The following is a 24,811-nucleotide window of genomic DNA, read 5'->3' as shown; positions in this document are numbered from 1 at the left end:
CCAACTGTACTGACATGCATAAGTTCAAGTGCAACGTGAACCAACATCTCGCTGCCCTAATCCCTACATAGTACCCCAGTAGATGTTTCCCCTGATAGTAGCCCCCTACATTAAAGTGGCAATGTGCCTTGTTTGGGGTAAAAATGTAATAAAAAAAAAAATAAAATAAAAAAAATGATTTTGTGGCTTAAAGTTTGGATCAAAATTGATAAAATCAGATTCCTTTGTAATCACATGTGCCGTGGCCCCACAATCGACAAGAAAATTATTATTGTTTGTTGAAGCATTGAACGTACACGAAAATAAAAATGTATGTTCGCTAACAGAGCTCTCCACATTTTTAATGGAGTCACCATTTTGAGTCCTGTATCTACATTGGAAACTCTTGTGATTGGGTCGTCCACAATTATAGCAAATAATTTTTGTACTTTTCTTAGGAGAAAAATTGCTTTTGGCAAAGTTGCAGTTTTTATTCCTGGCATGGGTATAATTTAACTTTGGTGTTTTTATGTGTGTATTTTTAAATTTCACAATATTTGTAGATTCGTTTTTTTTCTGTGATCATTTTTTCAGTTTCTTCATAATTTCTGAGGGCTGCCTTCAATTGGCTAAAAGTCATGGGTTTTTCTTTCTGGGTTATTACGGTAGTAAATGGCTTAAAATCACTCGGTAATCCCTTAAGGACCATGGAAATTAACAGACTGTCACTTATAACTTCACCAGACATTTTTAAAGAATTTGCAGCTGTCTCGGCTCTTATAATATAATCAGTAATAGTTTCGGCTTCCATTCGTTTTAGAGAGGTCAGTTCAGTGTATAAAGAAATAATTTTGGGTTTTCCTTTTGATAAATAATGCTCTCTCAATATGTTCAATGCTTTGCAGCTATCATCCAGGGATTCTCTCATTACTAGTGATAGACTTCGGTCATCTAAACACTGTATTAATTCCACAAAGACAGTTGCGTTCTTTTCAATGAAATCGGGGTCGTTTCTGTTTTCAGGTTGTGTTTGAAGTACTTTGTGTAGCTTTTGGATTCGTAGATATCCTAGAAATTTAACTTGCCACAATTCGAATTTTCATTCGGATCCATCGAAATAAAGACGCACGCTGGGCTCATGACCTCTAGAAGTGTAAGCCATGTTTAGTTTCAGAACAGTTTCCGATAGTTCGTTGTTCTAAACAAGTCTTGAGAGATGACTGGTTTGCAGTAGACAGAACAGTTTCCGATGGTTTGCTGTCCTAAACAAGTCTTGAGAAGTGACTGGTTTGCAGTAGACAGAACAGTTTCCGATGGTTCGTTGTTCTAAACAAGTTTTGAGAAGTGACTGGTTTGCAGTAGACAGAACAGTTTCCGATGGTTCGCTGTTACACACAAGTCCTGAGAGGTGACTGGTTTGCAGTAGACAGTTCCATAGAGCAAAAGATTCTTACCGTGTCGAGACGGAAAAAACATGTGAAATTGCTGCAAAAAAAGGTTTTATATTTATGGAGCAATTCTGGTTTCTGATTGGTTGGTAGCAGAACGTGAATTAATTCGATTCGCCAGTTCCAAACAGCATCATTTATAAATAGAATCGCCCGACTGTGTGGGATCATACCCCATTATGAATCAAAAATATTGCAACAGGGTATCTTAACTTCGAGGTTTGTCTGACCATAGCATTTTATTCTTTCACCGTTAGTGGTAGAGATATGAACAGGAGTTGGCTCCAGAGTAATTCCATTTACTACAAAATGTGGTAAAATCTGGCTCCTGTATCTATGATAAAATTGACTTTAGACGCTCCTATTTTAGCAGAAACTTCTAATAACGGTGGCACTACTGGAGCAAACGCAGTCCGCCTTTCTAGTTTTCCGAATCACTAGGGGCGGGAGAGGAAGGGCGCAAGTTAGGCAGAGTCTGTAAGCTACTCTTTTTCTTTGGCCACTTACACCATTGCTAACATGTACAAGCCTCCTCCGCGAAATATATATGGGCTCTACATATCTTCAGCCGCTGTTTCCTTCTGTATGGACATAGGCCGGCTGGAATGGTTTCACTAGACTGTCTGGTGGTAATATGGTTGTTTTTCCGAGCTCAACTCTCAACCGCCTGAAATACTAACATATTTTCTATTAACGGCATCAAGTTGTCGGATAGTCGACCCAACTCTGTTAATAGCATTTCAGTGTGGGCTGCTATTACTGGGATGATTTACTTCGGAAGTGCGTGTATGAATTTATGGTGCACTATCTCATCACTTGCCCCTATTCTATGTGCGACCGTTACCATCTCCTGGAGGTATAATGATGGACGACCAGCTAACGTAGTGGTCCTCATCAACTTCTCCAGGAGTTCAGGTCTGGTCTTTTCATATACAGATAACACAGACTCCTTTAACTTTGCATAGTTTAGCCACTGCAGAATTGCTGGAGGTATATTTGTTACCACGTTAGGTGGCAATGCGCTGATAACCGTATAGAACTTAGTATCATCGCTCATAATGTGTCTAAGATGGAATTGAGCTTCTATTATCGAAAACCATCCCTCGACACTCGTCTCCATAAATTATGGGGGTTTCACGCTAACCTGTTGTGCGTCCATTATTATTATTATTATTTATTATTATTACTACTATTAATTATTATTATTATTATTATTATTATTCCTATGATTATTATTAGTTACTATTATTATTATTATTATTCGTTTTATTATTATTTATTTGTAGCTGTGACTAAAGGAAATGGTTGGGGTGTGATAAGCAAGAAGAGGGAAAAGCGAGTACTCACCAGAGGTTAATTTCAGCAGATGCTTGGAGAAATAGCGTCAATTAAATTTTTTTTTATATATATATAAATATATATATATGTGCGTGTGTGTGTGTGTGTGAATATATAGTCAATGTTCTTAAAGAAAAAAATAACTGAGTTTGTCGATGCACACACGTGTTAAAAAATTGGCTTCACACACGTGCATCTGAAAGGTTCCTTTTTTTTGTGTGCGAGTGTGTGACCACACGTGTTCCAAAATTGGCTTCACACGCGTGTGTCTGGAAGGTTCCTTTTTCTGTGTGCGGGTGTGTGCGTGTTCCAGAATAAAATTTGGGATTCTGTATTGATTCTTAAAGTCACTTTTTTGTTGTTACAGAAAAGTTTTTAGACCAGATTTTATTTTAGTCATTTATCTGGTGAGAATCACGGAAAAAAAGTTTGTTTTTCTTTTCTTTTTTTTTTTACTGCTTATTTTTCTTGTTTGTTTGTTTTGCCTTATTTAGTGTAAACCGTGTCACAAAAATAGCAAAAATATATATATTATCGGCATTTCTTGGAAAGCGGATTTATATATACTTTTTTGTAAGGTTTTACTGTAGTTTTAGAAAGGCTTTTTTTCTTTTTCTTTTTTTACTCTATCACGTCCTCATCGTTTTCGTTTTTTTTTTTTTTTTGTTCATTGAAGATTGCGTGTATATACGCACGTTGGGCATTCACTAAATTATGGCGGTTACCATAAATTTTAACGACGTTTGAAAAAGGGTCACCTTTCGGTCGGTCCCCTTTTTGGGGCACCTCCGACATTAGAGAGAAAACAAGAGTGCTGAAAAAGAACGGTTGTGGAAAAGAAAACATCAGTTATAATTAAGTGCCATGAGACTTTAGGATTGATGATGTTTTATAAAGGTTTCCAAGATATAGGGGTACAAAGAGGATGGTACATTTCTTTGATAAAAGTCTTTACCCAGGGAAACTGGTCAGTCGCATGTTGACGCTTCTATCTTTCCCGCATGTCTAAGAGAGATTTCTTCTTTGTATCTCCCTCCAGGACAGTCCTCTATTCCGATTGGCTGAAACCTCTGGTGACGTTGAGAGAAGAAAGGAAGGGAAAAGTAGAAGAGTAGGGAGAAAGAGAGAAATAAAGGAAGCATACCGTGGCAGCATCATAGTAGTAGTTCACCACAAAATATAGTAGTACAAAAACAATTCATCTTTATTAGCTTTGCCTTAAAAGCGACATTTTTTTTTATTATTATTTCCTTTTAAAGGGGTGGTCAGGATGATAACGGCCATAGCGACAACCGCATTGGATTATATTATTGGTGTTTCTAACGCAGTTTCTTTTAGATATCTTCGTTTCGAAAAAAAAAATCGATTTATTTTTGTCATTTTTTACAAATATGCAGAGGAAAGAATCAAGAATTTGGGGTGCTTGTTAAGAAAGAGTCGACAGATCTATTTAATTTTTTTTTTTTTTGTAATATGCCATTTTAAGCAAAAACAATATTACGTCATATTATTGTCAAGTCGCAAAGAGTAAATTACGAAAATTTATTGAGTAGAACACCGTCTATTGCGTTTTTAGTTAAAAAAAAAAAAAAAAAAAAGAAAGAAAAACATCTATCACCATAATCTACAAATGTCGGTGTAATCTCAATTTTGCGTTCCAAGTTATGTTTCCTGTCTGTAAACTACGTCCACTCCATAACATCTGAGAAAAATGCAATTTTACCCAATTTTCCGTAAAATTACTTTTACCTTTAAATAACTTTCTAATCGATGAATTTTCGTTATTTTTGTATATATTACTATTTTTTACATGACAATATTAGTACGTAACATCATTTTTGTTCAAAACGATCTATTTTCTGTCGACTATCTCAACGAGCACCGAATTTTGTAGATAATTTTTTAAACAAACGAATAACACTAACACAAATAACTTAGCTCTTCTATTTTCCTTTTTATGTATTCTTTGTTTTTTTTCCTGAATAAATGAATGAAGTGAGTCGTAACCGCCCACTCTTGCTCAGCATCCGCATCCATTTCATAACTTTACGCTGTGTATTTATTTATACTCTGAGCAAACACCAAAGTTCTGAGTGCGTCAGCGTACGACTTGTTTTGTTACGTTGATAGACGCAGCAAGTTTTTATGTTTGAAAGCGTCTGCTGATTTTCAGAAAGGTCACCTCGTTAGCGTTAGATTACAAGAAAACACAAAATTAAAAATATATGATAATAGATTTTCCCAACTCTAATAGTGATCATTTTCTTATTGCCACATCAGATCATTTAGATTTTTAAAAGATTAAAAAAATTGGGGGGGGGGGAGAAAAGAAAGAAAAGGAAAAAGAAAGAAAAAGAAAGAAGAAAAAGGGAAAGAAAAATAGAAGGTACTTAACTTGTATAATGAATGAGCATCAAGAGGATATCACTATTTAACGAGTAAGTATCGATAGAGAATTCTGAGAATTGTTGAGTCCCAGAAATGGTCGAAGTAGTTTACGATTTGAAAGCCAACTTAAAAAAAAAAACATTAAGAAAGTTTTATCAACTTTATTTTTGTTTTGAAGAAGTAAAATCTTTTAAATTGATTAATAATATGCAGCTTTGTCTCCTTGTGTGTGTGTGTTTCTTTTCTTTTTTTTTTTTTCTCGCGGCTATCAAAGCGTAACATGCTTCGTTCATTTCCGAGACGGACTCGATATTCTATGTCGATACTCGGGATTGATTGCGTAAGTACTCTCACAAGTAAAATCACGTTTTTATCATTATTATTATTGACAATAAAATCATTTTGTCATTAAAAAAGTACATGAAGACATACAATCGCATGCTAAATTCAATAATATTTAAAAAAAAAAAAAGGTAAAATAGTTTTTTTTTCTTTTTTTTGTATATATGGCTATAGTCAAAACTGTCCTTTTTTAACGTCTAGTTTTTTTGCTCTGCGGGCGGGACGACGGTGATAAGCAAGATGTGGTCCCTTCTATTTAATCATTATCTCTCCCCCCCCCTCTCTCTCTCTCTCTCTCCCAGATAACACGAAAGCCCTTTCCCCTTTTCCGATGTTAACAAGTAGTTTTCTTGTTTGTTTGACAGTTATCCAACCAAAGGGACAGCAGAATCCGGAAGTAAAAAATAGCAGACAATCTTGACTATAGCCGGTTTCTCGATTACTTTAAGACAATGAAAAACAGCTTAACGCGCTTTAACAAGGGTGCTTATACAATGTACAGTTTAGTGATGGTTTAAACCAACGGTTTTCGGGCGAATACATGTTTACGCACGTAGTGTCATATCGAAATTAGTATAAATAAAAAATAAATAAATACGGCAAAAGATCCAGTAGAATATGTGCTAGATGTCTTTTAAACAAAAAATATTCACAGTTACGTTTTGACATTTTGTGTTTAAAAATGGCAGACTCTTAATTAAAATCAAGGGGAATAAGTCAGTTTGTCATGCAGAATTGGTCGCACAACTCTGCCCTACCACACGCGAAATTCGATAGATTCTATTTTTACTTGTAATTATTTTGCTACTGGATCAGTTTTCGTAAGTTTTTGAATTTATACTAATTTTGACATGACACGTAAGTGTGTAATAATGGTTTCACCTAAAATGTGTTTGTTTACAACATCACTAATCTGCCCTAGCGCGATAAAAAGTATTTTAAAAACCATTTCTCCTTCTTGTATGTGACGTAAATAAACAAAAATAAACTGACCGTCGCGTCACGTACGCATATTTTTACACACACACATGTTGCAGTTTTGTTAATTTAAACTCACCTTTAAAAGACATATTGTAAGGTTGATTGTATTTTCTTACCTTTTGCTTCAAGAACTGTAATTCGTAAAGTTTCGTCTGTTTTATGAAGGTAATAAGCTGCCGACAAACCGGACAAGCCGGCTCCGATGACTACGACGTCGGCGGACAAGGATTCCATGTTCTTTTTTCTTCCAGTCAAAATATCGCTCGTCTTGTCCGCCCTCTGTCCGAAACTAGATCTAACTTCTGTCGTTGGATGATCTTTTTAGCCTCCCACTTTTTTTCTTTTTTTTACCGGAATATTTGGGACATTATTGTTTTTGATTTTTATTATAACGTGGTGCATGCACAACTGCACAACTGCACAATACCTTTATTCCTTTGCCTGTTTGTACACGAGATATTAAACAGAAACAGTTGCTAAAAATATAATAAAATCATTGGCTTGCTGGAAGAAAAGAAAAGAAACGTGCCGTCTCTCTCTCTCTCTCTCTCTCTCTCTCTCTCTCTCTCTCTCTCTCTCTCTTTATCTATCTATCTCTGTCTTCTATTTCTCTCCCCCTCCTCTCTCTCCTCTTTCTCTGTTTCCCACTCTCTCTCTCCTGCTGTTATGTGCATGCAACGTGCAACGTGGTGTTTTGTTTTTTTAATGTTGTTTTTGCTTTGATAATATTAAACCTGTAGCATTAATTCAATTATTAATCGTCCTGTATTGTTTGCTTAACATTGAAACGCTTTTTAGCGTAGCTGCTGCAGTAGGTGTGTCAGAAATTTCGTGAAAAATAGTGAATAATTCCACCCCGTCTTTCCAAGCTTATAACTCCTCGAAAAATGTCATTCAAGCCCTAATTTTTTTTTTCAATTAAAGGAGCAAGGATCAAAGTTTCATTAAAAAAACAAAAAAAAAAAAAAATAAACAACAACAAACAACGTGTTTTTTTAAAAAAGGTTTTAAACTTCGGACTTTACAGGTAAATTTCTAAAAAACACTACTTTTTTGTGTTAAATTTGAATATATTATTTATTGACCTTTTCTCTTCAGTTTGTGATATATAACACTTTGGTGAATAAATTAATTATTTACTTTTTAATAGACATTTCAAAATTGGAGGCGTGAATTATTCGCCCCCCTGTCTTTCCAAGCTTATAACTACTCGAAAAATGTAATTGAAGCCCTAATTTTTTTTCAATTAAAGGAGCAAGGACCAAGGTTTCATTAAAAAAAACAAAAAAAAACAAAAGAAAAAACAAACAACGTGGTTTAAAAAAAAATGTTTTAAACTTCGAACTTTACAGGTAAATTTCTAAAAAACACTACTTTTTTATAATTTGAATATATTATTTATTGGCCTTTTCTCTTCAATTTGTGATATATAAAACTTTGGTGAGTAAATTGATTATTTACTTTTTAATAGACACTTGAAAATGGGAGGGGGCGTGAATTAAAAAAAAAACGTTTGTCTAAAATATTATATTCGGTTTATTGGAAAGAGCATAAAATTTCACATTGACCTTGAAAATATCGTAAAAATTGAATCAATAGAAAAATTTTGATAGATTTTTAAAGTTTAAAAATTGAAAAATATTGAGTTCGTAAAATTCATTATTGTTTTTGAAAAAATGAAAAAAAATATTTCTATTACTTTTAAAACAACTTTAATAGTTTATTTTGGAAGTATAATCCATAAAGAAAATAAACAACCCACTTTTAAAAGAGAAATTACGAGTTTTTTTTATATTTTATTCGCAGTTTCATGTTAGGGGTGTCAAAAATTCCTACAAAAATTCTGATACACCTACTGCTGCTGCAGTGCTGCAGTAAGGGAGATATTCTTATACGGTGCTCGGTAAAAATGACACAGGTACAAATGGTAGCGGTAAAAATGTCACAAATGAAGGGAAAACGTAACATTGTAGAACTGTTAACTATTTTTTTTTTCCTTATTTTTTATAGCTATATTTTGTGCATTTTACTATTTTAGGCGATTTCGTATGTTTTCACGATTTTATCAGTCTATAGGACTCACAGCGGAGTCACCACATGGGATGTGAGATCGGTAGGATAACCAATTTATAATCGAGATATATCAATTTTTAGGACCTTGGTTTCCTGTGTTGCAATCTATTGAAGTTGAAAGCCGTAGTGTATCTGCAAAAGCAAATCTTCTGTCTGACAAACAGTATGGATTTATGCAAAGTCGTTCTACTACAGATATTTTAACAATCATCTCTGAACGCAAGTAGCAATGCTACATTGTAGCATGCACTGGATAAGGTGGGCGGAGCCAGGGCTGTAGCCTTCGATATATCCAAGGCCTTTGACAAAGTCTGACATGAAGGGCTGCTAATGAAAATTAAATGCTACGTTATAACTGGATGTATGCTAAATATAATTAGATCCGTCTTAGACAATAGGACCATCCAAGTTGTCATTGATGGACGTACACCCAAGCAACATAATATTAATGCGATAGTGCCTCAGGGGTCGATCCTTCAACCGCTATTATTCCTGATATTCATAAACAACCTCCTTGATAATATTGTGTCCGAGATGGGTATATTTGCTGATGATACAATACTCTATAACATGCATGAGGGAAGAACGGATGTACATAAATATTTTTTCTACCGCTCCCCCTCAACCCAGGACTGTACTCTCACAAACAAAGTAGTCTCTGACAGCATAGATATAGCACTCTCCCTTGATACTAGAGCACAAGTACATGTATTTGGTGACTTCAATGTCCACCACAGTAACTAGCTTGGATTCTCTACTTACACAGATGTAGCTGGTAGAACAACACATAGCTTCTCTATATCTTATTCCCTATCACAGACGGTTACATTTCCGATATGTTTCCTAGACCAGCAAGATCAGCATGCCTCTCTTCTAGATCTATTTCTGACCACAGTTCCCGATGATTGTGTAACGAATGCCCACAGCCCACTTGTTAATGCTGATCACGCTGTGATAATAGTAAAAATCACCCTTAATTCTCGACCCAAAACTGAAAACCCACTGCTCAAAACAACGATGTATTACAAAAAGGCCGACTGGGAAGCCATCAAGGATCTCATCAGAGATGCCCCATGGGGAAATATCCTTTCTCTTCCAGCTGAACAGTGTGCCAATGAGATCACTGAATGGTTCAAAACTACAATTGAAGCACATGTTCCCACACGGAAATTCTATAGCAAGCCCTACTCTCCTCAATGGTTTACTTCTACTTCTGCAGCTGCCATTGCTCAAAGGCAGCATGCGTACCACAGATTCAACCAACAAAGGTCCAGTTCAAACAGACAGAAGTATAGAAGCTAGAAGTAATTGTAAGAGAGAAATAGCAACAGCTAGGACAGAATACACTGAAACCACCAGAAAATGCATCGAAGCACAGAAATTAGGAACTTGTGATTTTTGGAAAATCTACAACAGTGTAGTAAATAATGGGCAGTCAACGATTCTCCCACTGTCAAATGATCATGAGGTATTTTGCACGTCAACTGAGAAGGCTAACCTGCTCGCCAGTCAGTTTGCTTCAAACTCGTCATTGGACCTGGCACAGCACTCCCTCTCTGACTTTCCTTTGCGGACAGATGCCACTCTAGATGACTTGAACATCATCCCCTCCCAGGTACATGGTATCATAAAAAACCTAGACACTTCAAAAGCATGTGGACCCGATCTCATCCCGGCTGTGCTATTAAAAAAAATGCTCTGCTGAGGTTGCTCCATTACTCTCCAAAATTTACAACAAATGCTTTAACGAATCTTGCTTTCCTGACTGCTGGAAAACCGCTTCTGTGGTACCAGTTTTCAAGAATTCTGGCGAAAGAACTGACCCATTAAATTATTGCTCTATTAGCCTTCTCCCGTTTTTCGCCAAAATATTTGCGTCTTTAATTAATCAAACTCTAATCAATCATCTTACAGCTGCTAAACTCCTGACCGACAATCAGTATGGATTTAGGCAAGCCCGTTCCACAGCAGATATTCTAACTGTATTCTCTGAACGTATATACCAAAACAGGGGGGTGGGCTAGAGTGGTAGCTCTCGACATATCTAAGGCTTTTGACAGGGTATGGCACGATGGTCTTCTAAGGAAAATTAAATCATATGGTATCACTGGAAGATTACATAAAGTAATGGATTCCTTCTGAAGTAAGAGAAAAATCCAGGTTGTCCTCGACAGTCATACATCTAAACAATATGATATAAATGCGGGAGTACCTCAGGGGTCCATCCGCGAACCTTTATTATACTTGATATTCATAAATGATCTCCCTGATAAAATTTTTTCTGAGATGGGTATATTTGCTGATGACACCACTCAGGCATAAGGAGAAAACAAAACAAATGAACACATATCTAAGGAAATGGCAGAAACACTAGAGGATGACCTCCAATCTGTAGTGGAATGGGGACAAAAATGGATGGTCACATTCAATGCTGCTAAAACTAAGCTTGTTTCCTTCAATAATTACAAGAAACCTTCACTACCAACAATAGCAATGGCCAAGAACACATTACCCAAAAGTATTTCCTTTAAACTCTCTCAATGTATCTATTCCAGATCATGTTGATCTGGAATAGATACATTGAGAGCATTGCTAAGGCTACTGCGAAGAAGGTAGGCTCTCTCTACCGTGCTAGAAAGCTACTTACGCCTAAAAGTATCCTGTACCTTTATAAGGCCACAATTCGCCCCTGGAGTACTGTTGTCACATTTGGGTTGGTGTATCTGCTACTTGTCTCTCTCTCTTTGACAGGATTCAAAAGAGAGTCATCAACCTGATAGGTCCTGAACTGTCATCTAGGCTTCAGCCTCTGTTCCTCTGCCTGTTCTACAAGCACTTTATTGGTGAATGCTCTGACGAACTACAAGCACTTGTACCCTTCAACATGAATACCCTCGACAAACCCGACAAGCAGCTAAATCCCACCCCTTCACAGTAGAGATCCCTAGGTGTAAGAAAGCATTCTACTTCAATAGTTTCTTCCCCAGAACTGCTAGACTTTGGAACTCCCTTCCGGGATTCTGCTTTCCCAATTGTACTGATATGCAGAAGTTCAAGTGTAATGTGAACAGACATCTTGCTACTCATCTCCCTTCATAATGCCCCCGCAACTTATGTCCTCGATAGTAGCCCCCTACTTCAAAGTGGCACTGTGCCTTGTTTGGGGTGAAAATTGAATAAAAAAAAAACTAAGACAATAACAAAATCATCAGAAAATGACCTCCAGACCATAGTGGAATGGGATCGCAATATTGTTGACTCACCAGGCCACAAGCAAATGAAAAGAGCATACAGCAAGGAACAGAGAGTGAGACTATCAAGCCATATGCATCAGCTAGGTCCATCTTAAGGAAGCCTAAAATTTGCAACCAAACGGGAGATATACAAGCAGCTAGGAACCACTTGTGAATTTGATATTCCCATGAAAATTCCTCCAAAGGAGAAAGCCGGCTCAACCCATGCAGGGTGAGTGCCACTTCAGTTCAGTAATCAAGCAATTTTAGTTTCTTCTTAAGATCCCTGAAGCTTAAGCCTTAAATTTTAGATATTTTCTATAATCAAAATAATGTAATGGATTTTGATCAAATGATCTTTCGAATGTTCTCTTTTTTCATGTAACGTTTTGCTGAATTCTTTCTTCAGTGAGGAACTGCTACATGTCAAAATTACTACAGGTTCCTTTCTCACACTATTACAACAATGATCATATATTATTATCATGATATTCGAAAACGAAGCTGCATCAAGAGGAGGTCACTCTCATATTCTTGTTCAAAGTTGCCAGATTGGCCTTTTAAAGGCCAAATTTTCCAGATTTGGCCTTTTTGAAGCAGTTTAGCCTAAAAAAAATTTATTTGGCCTTTTTTCAAATCATAACTTATGGATTAACTAAGGAAGGAACATGCAGTATGAGCGGACGTGTACAATGCGGGATCAATTTACTAGAACATTATAATTAAAAACTGAGCACTCCTTTCAAATGTCTACATATTGACTTTTTTGTTTGCTTTTGATAATCTAGTAGATCAGTGTCTACTTGATAATAATCCAGTAAAAAAATAGCAAAAAAAAAAGATTATAAGGGAGTGCGCATTGTATACGTCTGCCACAGAATGTTATATGAAGTATTTATTAATTTTTTTTTAATCCGGATTTCAAAAAATTTTAGAATTCTATTTTCTTCTACCAAATATCTTTGATAGAGGCTGAGGTTATAGTACTTTTCTGGTTGCCATTTTCCTAGGTGATAATTAGGGCTAGGACAACAGCATATTCTTTTCATTTTTTTGACTCTCGAGTGTGTATCTGTTTTTTTTTTTTGTTTTTTTACACAGTGATCACCACTTATCAAGGCCCGGAAGCCACTCAAGGATAAGGGTTATTGCAAGTACATTACGTTAGTGTGGAGATTTGATGGAGTGTTTACTTAAGGGGGCGGTTCATTAGGAATTTGTTAACATTAGACTTGAAGACATCCAAATTGTAGTCCGGAGGGAAGCAGGCAGACGGAACAGAGTTCCACAGGCGTGCAGTTCTAAGAAAGAAGCTTTGTTCATGGAATCCGCGTTTTGATTTAGGCACAGATATAGAGTGGGGGAAATTTTTCACAGTGGATTCAGCTAGACGGGTGTTTTTCGTGAAAGATTGGCGAGGGGGGACCAGGGATTGGAGTTCAGACGAGCACCTGCCATGAAAATAACGATAAAACAAGGATAGGCTCGCAACGTCTCTTCTGTGAGAGAGGGGTTGCAGGGTAGAGAAAAGGGCATCCCCCACTAAGCCACGAAGTCTATTTTGTACTCTGTCAAGGCATGATAGGCTGTTTTTGGCAGCTCCTGCCCAGATATGGCAACAGTATTCCATCCTTGGACGTACTTGGCTTTTATATAGATAGAGAATTGCATCAGTAGTGAGATATCTTCTGGAGCGGTAGAAGGATCCCACCATCTTTCCAGCGACCTTGGCAACAGACTTGATGTACATGTTCCATTTCAGATCAGGAGTAAAGGTCAAACCCAGAAGCTTGTCAAAACACGGGCCCTCACCCAGACGAGAGCCATCCATCACAATTGATGCCAGCTGGGGATGAGAGCGTTGATGATGTAAGGATAGGAGTTTGGTTTTGGATGCATTAAAGGTAACTAGCCACATCTTCCCCCACTGAACCACGCGCTCGAGATCAGAGGAGAGAGAATCAGAGAGAACTTTGTCATTTACAGCCTTTGATGTGTTGCTGTAGATGGTCGTGTCATCAGCATAGATGTCAACGAATGATTTAAGTATGTGTTTAGGGAGGTCATTGATGTTGATATCTTACATGCTTTTTTATAGAGTAATGTGGTTCTCGGTTGATTAACTGTGTTTAACTGTGTCGGATATATACTCGAGAGTCAAAACAATGAAAAGAATATTTTGTTGTCATAGCCCTAATGATAATACAGAAGACAAAATTCAGCATCTGGTGGGTGATGTCCTTTTTTCCCCTCTGCAGCTTCTGTCTCATAGAAGAAACCTTGCCAGCCTCTCTCTGCTCTACTGTTATTTTCATGATGCTCGACTGAGATTCAGTCTTTGCTCTCTCACTAAGCCTTTCATGGCAAGCACTCGACTTTCTACAACAACTATGAGCAATTTCCCTTACTTTCTATCTGTGCCTTAATCTAAGTGAAAATTCGATGAGTATACTTTTTTTTCTAGAGTTGCTCATCTGTGGAACACAATACAATGGAGCTACTTCTCAGATGACTATGACATGGTCGTTTTCAAGTCCAACATGAACAGCTTCTTAAAGAGCCATACTCTAAAATAAATGATAAAATTTCCATTACAGTACCCATTAATCCTTATCCTTGAGTGGCCTCTGTGCCTTGATGAGTGGTGAGTATATGAAGTAAAACATGTGTGTCCCTTGAGGTATTTCCACCTGATGACTGGGTTCGTCGCTTTCGTATTAATGTTGCCAGGTTGAAATATATTGGCGGATGGAAGGTTTGATCACATACCATTTAAGATACATTGAATATCCTAACGTTGGATTTATGGAAGCATAAAATATATCACTTTTCATCTATTAAAATTAAACTGGAAATAGCTTTAAGGGGAAATAACTCCCACAGCTTAAATAAATAAACTTCCGTCAAGGGTGTGAGTTTTTAAAGGCAGCTGATGTAGGTTAATAGTTGTAGTTAGTTTGCGCTATTCCATCGGTTATTGACACAGCTGAGCTGGAGCTCCACTGCACCCAGGCTGTCCACTTCATACAGAGGTTCAGTCCCCAGTCCACTAGACGATTGAGGTTGGGATTAGGGTAGTCTAGTGTTGGTGGCTGGTCAGGTATCTTTTCCAGCCAGATGTTTTTTGAAAATGTCGGAGGACACTCTCCTTATATTTCTTACTAGCATAGGTGCCCGGCGTTGCTCGGGTGTTTGGAGGTGTGTGTTGAGCAACAAAAAAAAAAAAAGTGGTAGTAGTAAGGCAGGCTCGAACCCGTACCGTGAAGGAGGAAAAGAACGGGAAAAAAATGTGACGTCTTTGCTGTTATGACCACCGCCAAACTGGAAGTGACATAGATTTAAATTAAGGCTAGACAATCGAAAAGAGGGGATGACTTTCGACAATATCGGCGAAAAAAGCGACCCCTCCCTGTAGAAAAGTGCCCAGTTGAAGGTGAAGAAATTAATGTTTTTAGCCAATTTTTTGGTATTTGTTGTCTGAAGGATCAACCTTCAAAACAATACTGATCTTGTGAAAATCCGTCGCCACTGTCGAAAGTTTTAGGCAGATATGCAAACATACATACATACATTTATATATTGGTAGCTCAAATTTTCGACCCAAACAGATTAAAAAGCTTGCCCTATCTCTGAATACCCTTTATGCAAAATTTCAAATGTTTAGAGCAAAAATTGTCTGAGTAATTTGGTAGAAACCGCAGAGGTCAAATTTTTTAAACTTTGACCCCTATTATAACCCCTTAACATTTATTGTTTTGGGCTCAAATCAATTTATTAAGTTAGATCCATGTCCAAGGAACCTATATCTAAAAATTTCAAGTGTTTAAACCCAGAGTTTGGTAGAGTTCTCAAAGGTCAAATCGTTGAACTTTGACCCCTTAACAGCCAAATCTCTGGCCGAAAACACATTGCAAAGATTTTTCTAAATCTCCATACCATGTATATCAAATTTCGAGTCTGTAGACTGAAAATTGACTGAGTTATTGCATAGGGAAATGTACACAGACAGACACTTTCACTTTTATAGATATATAGATTACGACTGAAATACAGTTAAATGTTCTTGTACCACTGTAAGTGAAGCTGTGGTGGATGAAGGACTTGATCCTCTGTGTAGTCCCAGGTGTGGTTTTTATATAGCAGAGCCTTCCTCGCTGCTGATGGGATATCTCTACTATTGTTGAGTTTGGGACGCTTTCTTCCAAGATTTTTATAATTATTGAAATTAAATTAAATAAATCAACTTTAAACAAGTATGAACTTTTGGAGAAAAATAAAAATGAGCCCTAAAAGAAGTGTTTTTTTTACCTAAAACACACTGGGGCTGAAGCCCCACAATTTCCTGTGTTTCCAGATGTATATTCATATGGTTTTGCTTTTGAGTAATTTTCATCAAACTCTAAGGGCCGGAAAAGATTCTATTGTGAGAATAACTACCAAGATGAGAGCGATAGTCCAAACAATCAGAATTAATACCAATCCTCATCTAAAAAAAAAAAAAAAAAAAATTAAAACAATTTACCCAATTGGAATGCATCAAATTTATAGAAATTTTGTTCAAATGAAAAAGAAATAAATTTGAAAACTTTAGAAAGCTCAGTAATGCTGATAATTTTGTTATTAAATGAAAGAAAATGAATAATTTGCCGGATTGCTGCATTAATTCCTATTTCAGTCACATAAATTCTTTAGAGTGAAATGATTTTGGCATTTCTTCCAACCAATTTATCTCTATTTAAACCGTGTTTGTAATATTAGTAAAAATGATAACTTAAAAAGAGTAAGTTATAGCCGGTTTGGCACTTATGTATGACATGGGCTGAGATACACAGTTGCCAAACTATGATTATTTTTCAAGGTCAAATGTTTAAGCAAACAATCCAATAAAAATGATATTGTAAAACTTGAATTTTACTTGTAAATACTATTTAACAAACAGCACGGATCGTTAAATGCAAAAGCATCAAATAATATTTATTTTATCAAAATAAAATTGTAAAAACATTTATTGTATCAAAATATAAAGCACTTATGCATTATTATGCATGGGGCCATTTTGTTTTGTTGGGTTTCATTGAACAACCGATAGGGGGTGCAACTTTTTAACCTAATTTAACAGTGACAATAATGAAAACTATATTTTGTTATAGTTTTACTTTAATTTAAACAATTTTTCATTAAAATTCTATTTTTCTCTTACAGCGACTTTTTCCCATTAAGTTGTTTGAAAAAAAAATCCAATGTTGCTTTAATTTTTATTAAAATTCTATTTTTTTACGATGAGTTTCCGTTAAATTGTTTGAAAAAAATACAATGTTCCTTGAGGGCAGAGTTAGACACAATGTCGATTTTTAATGTGGGGAAAGAAACAAAAATAAAATTTACCTCAGTCTAGAGAGTTTCTCCTCCACTGACTGAGGGCAGAAAAGAGAATGAGTAGTATCAGAACAGATGGTATTTATTTGCTCCCCCACTGAGCAAATTAGGCACAAGGCCGTTTTTAATGTGAGGTAAAAACCAGCTCCCCTTAAAGTAGACAAAAAGGGGGCACTCTGGTTACCAAAAATAATAATTGTCCCAGTATAGGGGGTTTCCCCTCCATTGACTGGTACAAATTATCTTAAGTGCAGTATCTGCCGGAACAGATGGTGTTTATTTGCTCCCCCACTGAGCAAATTAGGCACAAGGCCGTTTTTAATGTGAGGTAAAAACCAGCTTCCCTAAAAGTAGGCAAAAAGGGGGCACTCTGGTTACCAAAAATAATAATTGTCCCAGTATAGAGGGTTTCCCCTCCATTGACTGGTACAAATTATCTTAAGTGCAGCATCTGCCGGAACAGATACTACACTTTGATCTTGGCCAAAAGGCCAAGTAATGTTGCTTTAATACAAAAAATGTATATTTTCAATAAATGCTTTTGCAATTATATTTTGATATATTTTTATACAATAACTTTTTGTTTTCAAGTATTTTGGTGTTATTTATTTTTTAATTTATTTTGTATGTTGTTTGACCAAGAAGAAATTATGTTTTATTAAATTTAGATGAAAAAACAATTCAATGACTTTTTTTGGTAAATGTAAAGTTTAAGCGTGATGCTCTTTTTTAACGTTATTATTTAGAAACCTATTATTTAACATGGGAGAGGGGTGTTTTGTAACTATTCCAAGAAGAAATTGGAGTTATCGCCCCTAACAGTGGTGCCATCCGTATAATGCATAAGTGCCAAAAAAATAATTTTCGTTCAAATTCAACATAGAAATTAATATCCTTCCAGACTGGGACAATTATAATTTTTGTTCCTATCCAGAGTGCCCCTTTTTGGGAAGATAAATTTTCCCCGCATTAATAACCGACCTTGTGTCTTACTCTACCCTCGTGAAGAGGTAAGTAAATAGGAACAATATTTTAAAAAATATATAAAAACTTAACAATCCAAAGGAAATAACCTAAAAATTTTATCTGAGACAGAGAAACAAATAAACCTGAATTTTTCATTTAGATTTTTAAAAATCCACATTATTTTTTTTTACCCACTGGAGACGAAACCAGAATTCTTCCAAGGTCAAACATAACATTTCCAGATTGTGGTTTTGTTTTTGGGTAACTTTCAGCAAAATCTAATGGTCGGAAAATATTCTATGTACCAAAAAGTGCTATTTTTGCGATTTTGACCGCTTCTGACTCCCTGGGGACGCAACCAGAATTTTCCCAAAGTCAAATATTATGTTTTCAGATGTATATCATGTGATCTTGATTTGGGTAATTTTCAGCAAAATCTAATGATCAGAAAAGATTCTATGTCCCCAAAAATGTTATATTTTGTGATTTTTTAAATAAAAGAACCCATTTTTGAAAGCTTTTGACCATCTGGGTATGTAACCAGAATTTTCCTATCGTCAAATATTATGTTTTCAGATGTATATCCATGTGATCTTACTTTTGGGTAATTTTCAGCAAAATCTAATGGTCGGAAAATATTCTATGTCCCGAAATGTGCTATTTTTAGCCATTTCGACCCCTTTTGACCCTTCTGGGAATGCAACAAATCAAAAATCTAAGAATGTTACATTTTCTCTCTTGCCTAGTTGTAACGTCATGCAAAATTTCAGAAAAATGTAATGAGTAGTCATAGAGAAGTTTTGAAACGAATGGATGAACGGACAAGGGTGAATTCTAAGGTCCAAATCCGACTAATAATAATATTTTCTATTATTGATAATCATGAATAACAGAGCTAATTATGAAAAAAGATTTTCTTCAATGTAATATGCAAATGAGGTTACCCCTTGAATGTAAATTCCCTTTGAATAAATAGTATATATAGAAATTATACTGGAATGTCAGTGCAGGGATTTTTATTCTGGACCCCCCCCCCCAAATCAACAGAAATTGTAAATCTAATGATCCAATCCCTGTTTATTTTGCGGTTGGAGTTTAGTTCTGTGCAGTTCTGGGAGGTCCAATCTCCTAGGCTTTGCCTTCTGTCTTTGAGGAAGAGGTTAGTTTAATGCTAATCGCCTGAAGCGCTCTTACTGGAGAATTCCGACGAGGCTGCCCAAGCACTTTTTGCAGGTCAGAGTGCCCCTCCTCCGGGGCACTGACTTCTCAATCCTACTTTCCGACTCTCGTGTCTAAGTTGCAGTGACAGAGAACTAAAAACCCTTGTGTGCAAACGTCAGTTTTCAGTATGAAAATTAATTTATGAAAACAGTGCACCTTTTGTGCAAATTAAGCAAATTGTGAACACACAGACAGACAGGAACATGACTTTATTATAATATATTCATTCAATCTGGACACATGTTTATTATTGTTATGGCTTTGTTCAGCAACCTTTAACTTAAGCTTGCATGTTAGGACAAGTTTCTCGTTTGTAATTAAAATGTCCTAAGGCATGGTGAATCTTTATTTCCATTGAGACCCTGAAAGTGATAAAAAAAGAAAGAACAGGCAGGTAGCCTTCGAGAATGCTGCAGTTAAGGGAAATGTCACGGTGACCTGACCAACTGCTACTGACCTGAGAAAAGCTATGGCTTACGTGACTGATTGTATGAGTGAGACTGTCCTCTTCCTGCTACTATCTCAACTGTTGCTACTGAACATCTCAGTCTCTCCTACTGTAACTTCTTCGCTTGATTCGATGAAGATTTAAAATTAATAAAGTGTTCTTTTCTTTGTTTATAAATAAAATAGAATGATTTGTACTTTGAGATGAGAACAAAAAGATTAGTACGAGGTGCCTTCAATAAGTTTCCAGACTTTTTTTTCGTACGAGCACTTTTATTTATAGTACACACATGAAACTCTGGTCCACTTCGAAGTAATCTCCTCCAGCTGCAATGCACTTGTCCTACCGTTCCACCAACTTCTGATAGACCTCATGGAAGCTCTCTTGTGTGAGCATGTCAATGACCCTCGTCACAGTCTCTTTCATCTCCTCAATTGTCTCATAACAACAGCCTCTAAGGTTTTCCTTGAGCTTAGGGAATAGCCAAGTCCTTGAGCTTAGTGAATAGCCAAAAGTGAAAGGGGCAAGGTTTGGACTGTAGGGAGGGTAAGAAACTGTCTTGGTCAAATAGTCTGTGACAAGGATGGAGATGTGGACTGGTGCATTCGCAAAAATCTTCCACATCTTCAGTTCCTCGCAAGTAACTGTGTGTACAGTTCCAACACTGACATCAAACTGTGTATTCTCTCTATAGGCACACGACGGTCCTTATCCTTGAAATTCTTTATTCGGCCAATCAACTCTGGTGTTCTGACGTCCTTACCCCTCCCACACCGCTCATCATTCCTTACAGGTGCCCTGCCTTTCTTGAATCTTTTATGCCACTCAAAACTAATGTTCGATTAATGCAAGATGGTTCAAAAGCAGTTTGAAGCATTCCATACGTTTCTTTGGCATTTTCTCCAAGTTTAAAACAGAATTTTATTGCATATCCTCCTTCTAAATTGCCCAGATGACATTTTTGAAATTCACCAGCTGTGACAATTAGGCTTTAGTAGGATATATTCCAATTCCTGCTGCAGCTGTTCACTTGAACCTGAAATCATAAAAATTAATCAGTCATCTCATAAGATGCATAGCAATAACATACCGAATTTTCAAGAGTCTACGAAAATGTAAAATGCCAGCTCAAAAGGTCTGGAAACTTAAAAATAAAAACGAAAATGTTTATACAATAGCTGTTGTTTATACAGCAACATTGCTTCCAACAAATCTTCATCAGATGATGACTTTGAATTCAGGCAGGGTTTCGGGATCGAAGTATCATTTAAAGCACCTCTCGTACTTATTGTATTTATTTGCTTCCCCACCGAAGAAAATTAGGCACAGGGCCGTTTTTAATGTGAGGTAAAAACCAGCTCCCCTAAATGTAGGCAAAAAGGTGGCACTCTGGTTACCAAAAATAATAATTATCCCAGTATAGAGGGTTTCCCCTCCATTGACTAGTACAAATTATCTTAAGTGCAGCATCTGCAGAACAGATACTACACTTTGATCCCGGTCCTCTCGTACTCATCTTAAATTTAAAATTAAAAAGTGTCAAGGGAGGCTATTTCGAAGTTGAGAAGATGTGTAGTTATCTCCCTTGTCTAATTTACAAGGCATGTAGATTTTTCCTAACGTGTTTGTACCTATTTACTATGCCTCCCCACGGGACAGAGTTAGACACCAGGGTCGTTTTTTAACGTGGAGAAAAGGTACAAAAATAAAAATTGTCTCAGTCGTGAAGGATTTCTCCTCCACCGAAAGAGAACAAGAAATAGAAGTGCAGCAACGTGTTTGTAATTGGAAGTTCACATATGTATTGTATCTTGTACCCCTTTTGTCGAATAATAAATGTAAATTCAAACATTTATTGTTCGACAGAATACCCCAAAATCAATTTTTAAAATCATTCTGTCGAACAATAAATTTATTTGTAAATTTTAATTTACAGTCTTGATTTATTTTCCTTATATATATATATATATATATATATATATATATATATATATATATATATATATATATATATATATATATATATATATATATATATATATATATATATTTGTAAGTCATCGACATACAGTCCTGTTTCGTTCTATCACAACTCATCAGTACCGCTAGACTAGCACCTCTTCCAAGCCAAGGATCGAACCTAGAACCGTCATGTTGACAGTCGGCAGTTAATTTTGTAAGATCAATGTAAAGTAAGTTAGAATTTACGTTTATTATTTGACACAAAGGATACAAGATGAAAATTTCATCTTGTATCCTTTGTGTCAATCATAAATGTTGTAAATTGAAACGCACTTTACACTGATCTTACAAAGTTTTAATTTTTCCATTTCTCACACATGCTCTATCACGAATATTGAGCATTTTTATCTGATTGTGATTGTTTCAAAAATATTAATTTTGACATTAGCATTTATATATCCACTTTGAATTTCCAAAATTGATTAGTTTTGTAAACTTTACTTTCTGAACTATATATATATATATATATATATATATATATATATATATATATATATATATATATATATATATATATATATATATATATATATATAGTTTACGGTTTACAAAACTAATTAATTCTTGAAACTCAAATATATATTGTTCAGAACTTAAAGTTTACAAAACTAATTAATTTTGGAAACTCAAAGTGGATATATAAATGCTAATGTCAAAATTAACATATATATATATATATATATATATATATATATATATATATATATATATATATATATATATATAGATATATACACACACACAGTAGCAGGATGACCCGACGTTGTCCAGCATTGAACGATGATCAACGAATGTTTCACACTATTTTTATTATCATCGAAATCGGTGAAATTGCCCATTTTTCAATCTAATCGATTGATTGCCTTCTTTAATTGAGGGCCCATTATGGTGCACCGAGTAGAAGCCCACATATCGCTCACAGTGACTTGTAGTCTATATGGCACTGTAGAGAACTTACTGTCGATTTTATAAAATTATTATATCATATATAATGGCTTGCATTTAAGTTTAAAATGCAAAAGTCAAATATAATGCTTCAATTGTGCTCTAAACAGAAATATTCATTTCCAACGTGTCCGTCATATGAAGGAGCTTGCTGTTGATTTTATATGTCTAGCCTTACTGCTTGTGCGAGGATAATGGCTTGAATTAAAGTTTAAAATGCAAAAGTCAAGTGTCATGGTTCAATTGTGCTTTAAACAGAAACATGCAGTTCAAACACGCCGATGTAATATCAGTACTTTCATGTTACATTTCATCTCAACTGTTTTCCAGTATAGGGAACGAACTCACATACACACAAAGTTCTTTATATATATATATGGAATATATATGTATATATGAGATATATATATATATGTATATATGATGATATATATATATATGATATATATATATATGATATATATATATATATATGATATATATATATATGATATATATATATGATATATATATATATGATATATATATATATGATATATATATATGATATATATATATATATGATATATATATATATGATATATATATATATGATATATATATATATGATATATATATATATGATATATATATATATATATATATGATATATATATATGATGATATATATATATATGATATATATATATATATGATATATATATATATATATGATATATATATATATGATATATATATATATATGATATATATATATATATGATATATATATGATATATATATATGATATATATATATGATATATATATATATGATATATATATATATGATATATATATGATATATATATATATGATATATATATATGATATATATATGATATATATATATATGATATATATATATGATATATATATATATGATATATATATATGATATATATATATATGATATATATATATGATATATATATATATATATGATATATATATATGATATATATATATATATGATATATAGATATATATATATATATATGATGATATATATATATGATATATATATGATGATATATATATATGATATATATATATATGATGATATATATATATGATATATATATATATGATGATATATATATATATGATATAAATATATGATATATATATATGATATATATGATATATATGATATATATATATATGATAAAATATATATGATGATATATATATATATGATGATATATATATGATATATATATATGATATATATATATATGATATATATATGATATATATATATATGATATATATATGATATATATATGATATATATATGATATATATATATGATGATATATATATATTATATATATACATACATATGATGATATATATATATGATGATATATATATATGATATATATATATATATGATATATATATATATGATGATATATATATATATATGATGATATATATATATATATATATGATGATATATATATATGATATATATATATATGATGATATATATATATGATATATATATGATATATATATATATGATGATATATATATATGATATATATATATGATGATATATATATATGATGATATATATATATGATATGTATATATGATGATATATATATATATGATGATATATATATATGATATATATACATATGATATATATATATGATATATATATATGATATATATATATGATATATATATGATGATATATATATATATATGATATATATATATGATGATATATATATATATATGATATATATATATGATGATATATATATATATGATGATTTATATATATATATGATATATATATGATGATATATATATGATGATATATATATGTTGATATATATATGATATATATATATATGATATATATATGATGATATATATATGTGATATATATATGATATATATATATATGATATATATATATGATGATATATATATGATATATATATATGATGATATATATATGATATATATATGTATGATATATATACATATATG

General features: G+C 34.0%; 1 protein-coding gene across 2 annotated transcripts in view; it reads right to left on the bottom strand.

The window, feature by feature from the left end:
- The window catches only part of LOC145286171 (putative flavin-containing monoamine oxidase A), a 95,744-nt gene extending 88,632 nt beyond the window's left edge, over window positions 1-7,112 (bottom strand). Inside the window, exon 1 of one of the 2 annotated variants that reach the window (XM_080134955.1) lies at window positions 6,593-7,112. In XM_080134955.1, the coding sequence (XP_079991081.1) occupies window positions 6,593-6,710 (118 nt within the window). In that variant the 5' untranslated portion in view covers window positions 6,711-7,112. The remainder of the gene's footprint in view (window positions 1-6,592) is intronic. The other variant, XM_080134956.1, reaches the window with a different exon arrangement.
- Window positions 7,113-24,811: the final 17,699 nt, after the last annotated feature.

This window comes from Euprymna scolopes, chromosome 10 (genome assembly GCF_053919585.1).
Source record: "Euprymna scolopes isolate OS-2025 chromosome 10, ASM5391958v1, whole genome shotgun sequence".
Taxonomy (NCBI): domain Eukaryota; kingdom Metazoa; phylum Mollusca; class Cephalopoda; order Sepiida; family Sepiolidae; genus Euprymna; species Euprymna scolopes.
Note: the sequence above shows the minus strand (reverse complement) of the source record. Positions and strands in the feature narration are given on the sequence as shown.